Source organism: Pseudoliparis swirei, chromosome 18, assembly GCF_029220125.1.
Source record: "Pseudoliparis swirei isolate HS2019 ecotype Mariana Trench chromosome 18, NWPU_hadal_v1, whole genome shotgun sequence".
Classification (NCBI taxonomy): domain Eukaryota; kingdom Metazoa; phylum Chordata; class Actinopteri; order Perciformes; family Liparidae; genus Pseudoliparis; species Pseudoliparis swirei.
The window spans coordinates 26,300,856-26,307,636 of NC_079405.1; the positions used below are offsets into that span (position 1 = coordinate 26,300,856).

General features: G+C 50.7%; 1 protein-coding gene across 3 annotated transcripts in view; it reads left to right on the forward strand.

Moving 5' to 3' along the window:
* Positions 1-6,781, forward strand: part of LOC130208085 (cadherin-4-like) — a 209,408-nt gene that overhangs the window by 192,820 nt on the left and 9,807 nt on the right. For 2 of the 3 annotated variants that reach the window (XM_056437005.1, XM_056437003.1), the window contains 4 exons: positions 356-507; positions 2,811-3,047; positions 6,003-6,236; positions 6,346-6,485. In XM_056437005.1, the coding sequence (XP_056292980.1) occupies positions 356-507; positions 2,811-3,047; positions 6,003-6,236; positions 6,346-6,485 (763 nt within the window). The remainder of the gene's footprint in view (positions 1-355; positions 508-2,810; positions 3,048-6,002; positions 6,237-6,345; positions 6,486-6,781) is intronic. The other variant, XM_056437002.1, reaches the window with a different exon arrangement.

Consider the following 6,781-nt stretch of genomic DNA (forward strand, 5'->3'; position numbering starts at 1 on the left):
TAATGAGCCGCCGCGGTGACGAGCTCGGTGAACACGTGTTCCGGCTTTCCGCGCCGCCGTAATATATCAAAGGTGCTCGTCCCGGTTTTGCTTATGATGGCGATGAATATTAAACCCGGCGCTTTGGAGGAGGAGAAGTCAACATCTGGCAGAGGAGTGCGTCGTCGTTCGTGTTTGTATTAATGGCCTGTGTGTGTGTGTGTGTGTGTGTGTGTGTGTGTGTGTGTGTGTGTGTGTGTGTGTGTGTGTGTGTGTGTGTGTGTGTGTGTGTGTGTGTGTGTGTGTGTGTGTGTGTGTGTGTGTGTGTGTGTGTGTGTGTGTGTGTGTGTGTGTGTGTGTGTGTGTGTGTGCACAGGTACTCCAAGCTGTCAGACCCGGCTAACTGGCTGAAGATCAACAAGACCAACGGTCAGATCACCACCATGGCGCTGCTGGACCGCGAGTCGGTGTACGTGAAGAACAACGTGTACGAGGCCACGTTCCTGGCGTTCGACAATGGTAAGTCGGGTAAGTCACGATGTGTGTGTTGCGACTCTGAACGTACCGTGACGGAATCCCCCGCAGCTATCGGACGGATGGTCCGGTCCATCTGGCGTTCACGGCCCCCGCCCCCTAGAAGACGAATCCTCATGACTCTGGCTTCTCTCTAGCGCCACCATGAGGTCGGCTTTTGATCAATATTTAAGATGGATTCAGTTTTTTTCTTTAGTTGAACGGGAGAACTGCAAACGGAGGCGCTCGTTGCTCTCTGCGAGCGGGAGGGGCGCCAAGTGCTTTTTGTGTGTTACTCCGGTGAGAAACGAGGGATGGGTTTGCCGACGTGAGCTCAAAGCGATCGATCCCGGAGCCCCGACGTCGACATGGGGATGTATTCCACTTTGATTGAAATTCTCTTTATTTATTCCACTCGAGCGAAGCGTCAAAAAAAAGCAACAAAGCACCCGGCCAATCATAACCGACAAGACGGTCGATGGGCCTCGGGGGGGGTCAACAGATCTTTACGTATAGTTGATGCACCGAGTTACCGCCAGTTGGAGGGGGAGGAAAAAGTTGAAATTTGAAAGAGATGAGCTACTGGGGGTGAACTGCACTGCATTGCATCATGGGTAGTGTTGGGCCGGCTGACAGTCTGTGGGCAGCGGGCTTGTCAACGGGGGATCAAGGCTGCGATCCATCACTGCTGGTCTGTTGGTTCGGAGCCGTGCACCAACTCCGTCTTCATCTGTGGAATGATACTCGAGTTGAAGTTCAGTTTTAAAATCGGCAAACTGGAGCAAGTATTAAAAGTGAAAGTGTGAGTTTTGGCAGAAAAACACATTTTCGATTCCATTAAATTCAGTTTGTTTCGTCAAATATCACAAATTACAGCTGTGCCTCCGAGGGATTTACAATCGGTACACATGGCACATCCCTGACCTTTGACCTCACATCGGATCAGGAAAAACTCCCAAGGAATAGAAAAAGATGGTTTTATATTAACTGTTTATATATTCACTGTTTTTAATAACTGTATTACTATGATTTGTGGGTTCATGATCTGCTCACACACAACAAAAGAGTGTCTGGATTCACGTGTTTTTTCAGACGTGGAACACATTTTATTACATTGAATGAAAAATCTATACATAAAACATGTGATTTAGCATTAATTTGCATTAACGTTGTATATTGTTACTAGAAAAACTCTTATGAATATCATGTCATCAATTCAAAACCATCTGAATGACCCATATTGATTTAGTGCCTACTTTAATCCGACAGATCATCATATCGTCATATTATGATTCATCTTAAAAGTAAAAGTAACCAAGTCGCTAAAATTCTCGTATAAAAAGTACAATAAATTCCTCTGAAATGTAGAAGTTTACCTCAAATTGTGTTTTGAACTCAGTCCTGAATGATGATCTGATCACATCCGCAGCAGCTCACTGGAGTCTGTTGATCACTTTAATTCCCGCCATATGTTTGTATCTGTAATTTGAACGACATCCCGGTGGAAGCAAACACTCTCCTACAGAAAATGAGAGCGATTATCAATTATGAGTCTTTGTTTTGCAGATTGCCCACACTCCTGCCAGTGCTTGCACAGCTTTAAGCCCCCTGAAAACGTCCCTGTCTTAAGTCATTCCCTCACAATTCAATATTAATGACTAAATAAGGAACAATCAAAGCGAGATTATATCCTTCTTTGTCATTTATATTGAGATGTTAGCACCCGGTGACTCTACTAAGCGTCGCTTAACTGTCCCGTTTAGAAGTAACCGCTCAAAGTAACAAGTTAATTAAAAATGCATATGGGCTTTTTAAATATTCTAAAAAATCTAAATCCTGACCAGATTGCATTGAGACGGACCATCCGAGACAACACTTCACTTTTCTTCGAAACAACGAGGCGCAGAAACAACAACAACAACAACAACATTCCTCAGTCGGTTCTTCGCCATGATTAAAGCACATCGGAGATTTGCCGGCGATGCATAAAACATCAAAGGCACACAACGCGTCTCATCCCGACACTTCTGTTTCCGTACCGTGAGAGAGAGAAAAAATGCCTGAATAAGTTATGACGGGCTTGTGTTGCTCTGGATGCAGAGTGACGGGTTAGCGTTGTTTTCCCGGAGAGGGGGGAGGAGTGGGGGGGGAGGGGCTACACATGTACACAGCGCTGCCCCCTCCTCAGTAAACAAGACCGACTGTTTACGCCTCGTCGTCTCACATGAATCAGCCAGAATCATGACATTGAATTTGAAGAATTTGAATTTGTCTCTCCTCCTCCTCTTCCTACTCCTCCTCCTCCTCCTCCTCCTCAGGCTCACCTCAAGCCAGCGGGACGGGGACCCTCCAGATCTACCTGATCGACGTGAACGACAACGCCCCGGTGCTGATCCCCAGGGAGTCCCAGGTGTGCGCGCTGGCCCGCCCCAACTCCAGGGTCAACATCACGGCGGCGGACGCCGACGCCGACCCCAACGTGGGGCCCTTCGTCTTCGAGCTGCCGTCCTTCCCCGCCAGCGTCCGCCGCAACTGGACCATCTCCCGCCTCAGCGGTACTTAAACGCCGAGTAGCGTCGTTGTTGTTGTTGTTTTTTACCGCGTGACATCCCACCCGCCCCTCGTGGCGTACAGTATGTATGTGTGTGTGTGGGTGAATGTATTCAGCGCACCCGGCTGGATTAAAACCATAAACGTAACAGATGGGAGGCAGAAGCCCTCTGCGGAGGAAGTGGAGACATCCATCAGGGGGGCCGGGGACGACTTTAGTCTGAGTTTAACAAAATGTCTCGGAGCTCTCGGTGAGCGGCGCCGTGCGATCCGTCGCTCGTGACAAATGGGATCCATTCGTCACGCCGTCGCCCCGAGCGGCCGAGCCGTCACCCAGACGGATGCGCCGCCGCGGCGGTTGTTCTCGAGGACGAATGTGATCATACATGGATTCTTCTTCTTCTCCTTCTTCTTCTTCTTCTTCTTCTTCTTCTTCTCCTCCCCCCACCGAGCCGCTCGTCTTCAGCTCGACTGAGTGATGCTGAAGGTCACAGCGCGTCCCGGTGGCTCTCGTGCGTAAACATGTCAGGATGATCGGTCCGTCGTTACCGCGACGACGACACGAAGAGATGAAGAGATGATGACATCATATCCTGCAGTAAACAAAATGTTGTTCCTCCGCAGTTCACCGTCTATAATCTCATTTACCTCTTCTTCTTCTTCTTCTTCTTCTTCTTTTACTTCATCTTCTTCTACTTTTTCTTCTTGTTCTTCTCCCACTCATTCCCCTCCGTCTCTTAACGTTGTCCCCACTTCCCCCATGTTTTCTCTCCATCACCAACTCTCTCTCCATCCCCCTTCTTCTTCTTCTTCTTCTTCTTCTTCTTCTTCTTCTTCTTCTTCTTCTTCTCCTCTTCCTTCTCGACTACCTTCTCCTCCTTCCACTCCTCCTTCTCCTCCTCATTCTTCTTGGTTCTCCCACTGACTTCCCTCCGTCTCTTAATGTTTTATCTCCATCACCAACTATCTCTCTCTCCCCCTCTCTCTCTCCCCCCTCTCTTTCCCCCTCTCTCTCTCTCCCCCCATCTCTCTCTCTCCCCCCCCCTCTCTCTCTCTCCCCCTCTCTCTCTCCCCCTCTCTCCTTCTCTCTCTCCCCCCTCTCTCTCTCTCTCCCTCTCTCTCGCCTGCTTCAAGAGATCCACTATTGTCCCTGTGCCCAAGAATGCTTCTCCAGCATGTATGAATGACTACCGACCGGTGGCCCTCACCTCGGTGGTCATGAAATGCTTTGAGAGGCTGATAAAGGACTACATCTGCGCCTTCCTCCCTTCCTCCATGGACCCGCTGCAGTTTGCTTATCGCCCAAACAGATCCACAGATGATGCTGTCTCCCAGGTACTGCACACCACACTCTCTCATCTGGACAGCCAGAAGGGGGGCTATGTGAGACTGCTGTTCATTGATTATAGTTCAGCTTTCAACACCATAGTCCCTCCAGACTGGCCGGCAAGCTGATTGAGCTGGGACTGAACACCCCTGTGTGCTAGGATCCTGGACTTCCTGACCGCCAGGCCACAGGTGGTCAGGGTGGGCAGACACACCTCCAAATCCTCACCCTGAACACAGGATCCCCCAGGGTTGCGTCCTCAGCCCCTACTGTACTCCCTGTACACACATGACTGTGTGGCCAGGTTCAACTCAATACCATCATCAAGTTTGCGGATGACACAGTGGTGGTGGGCCTGATCTCCGACAACGACGAGAAGGCCTACCTGGAGGAAGTTGCTGATCTGTCACTCTGGTGCCAGGACAACAGCCTCCTCATGAATGTCACCAAAACTAAGGAGCTGATTGTGGACTTTAGGAAGGTACAACAACAGAGGACGTACTCACCACTGGGGATTAACGGGACTACTGTGGAGAGGGTGAGCGGTATAAATACCTGGGAGTCCACATCACCGAGGATCTGACATGGTCAACAAACACAGACACTCTGGTGAGAAAGGCAAGGCAGCGCCTCTACCACCTCAGGCAGCTGAGGAAATTTAAAGTTTCCCAGAGGATCCTTCAGTCCTTCTACTCTGGAGCTGTAGAGAGCGTCCTGACAGGAAGCATCACAGCCTGGTTTGGCAACTGCTCCGCTCAGGACAGGAAGGCTCTGCAGAGAGTAGTGCGTTCGGCTGAGCGCACTATTGGAACTACACTCCCACCCTGCAGGACTTGTACACCAGGAGGTGCAGAACCAGAGCCGGCAGGATCATGAAGGATCCTCACCACCCCAACAACAGACTGTTTCAGCTGCTGCGGTCAGGCAGGCGCCTCCGTAGTCACGCTGCAAGAACAGAGAGACTGAGACGGAGTTTCTTTCCTCAGGCCATCAGGATTGTGAACTCCGACCTCACCAGGACCCCACATAGACCCACACAACTGCCCCTCTTAGGCACACACACACACACACACACACACACACACACACACACACTTACTGTAAATATTGTGTTGTTTTTATTTGTAAATAGTGTGTACTTGTTGCCCTTGCACATTCCTGCTGAGCATTGCCACTTTCATTTCACTGCACACCCTGTGTGTGTATGTGACAAATAAAACATCTTGAATCTTGAATCTTGAATCTTGAATCCCCCTCCCTCTCTCTCTCTCCCTATCTCTCTCTCTCTCCCCTCTCTCTCCTCTCTCCTCTCTCCTCTCTCTCCCCTCTCTCTCTCTCCCTCTCTCTCCCTCTCTCTCTCTCCCCTCTCTCTCCCCCCCCTCTCCTCTCTCTCTCCCCCCTCTCTCTCTCCCCCCCCTCCTTCTCTCTCCCCTCTCTCTCTCCTCTCTCTCCCTCTCTCTCCCCTCTCTCCTTCTCTCTCCTCTCTCTCTCCCTCTCTCTCCCCCTCTCGCTCTCCCTCTCTCTCCCCTCTCTCCCCTCTCTCCCCTCTCTCTCCCTCTCTCTCTCTCTCTCCCTCTCTCTCTCTCTCCCTCTCTCTCTCTCTCCTCTCTCCCCTGTCTCTCTCTCTCTCCAGGCGACTACGCTCAGCTGAGGCTGAAGCTGCCGTACCTGGAGGCGAGCGTGTACGAGATCCCCGTCGTCGTGTCCGACTCGGGGAACCCCCCCCTGTCCAACCGCTCCGTGATCCGGGTCAAGGTGTGCCACTGCGACGACAACGGGGACTGCAGCGCCACGGGGGCGGTGGCGGCCGCCGGCCTCGGCACCGGCGCCATCATCGCCATCCTCATCTGCATCATCATACTGCTCAGTGAGTGCGGGCGCCGCGGGGCGAGCGAGGGGCGGGGGCCCCCGGCACGGGGCCCCCGGCACGGCGCCGCGCGGCGTGTTCTCTGTAACGTCTCCTCTGCGCTCCGCAGCCATGGTGCTGCTGTTCGTGGTGTGGATGAAGCGCAGAGAGAAGGAGCGCCAGGCGAAGCCACTGCTCATCGACCCCGAGGACGACGTCAGAGACAACATCCTGAAATATGACGAGGAGGGGGGAGGAGAGGAGGACCAGGTATCGGCTCTCGATTCCTGTTTTATTTTGAAGTCCTTGTCTCTTGTGTCCCTGCACTTCCTGTCCCTGTGTCTCGTTCATAATATATATATATATATATATATAAATATATTTATATATATTAATTAACAAGATCTGTATATATATATATATATATATATATTTATATATATATATATATAATTATATAGATCATTAATTTATATAAGACATAAAAAGCTGTCGACCAGCTGTGGCATGAATAAAACTATTTACAGACTGGGATGTCTGGGATGTATTGACAGATTACATAATAT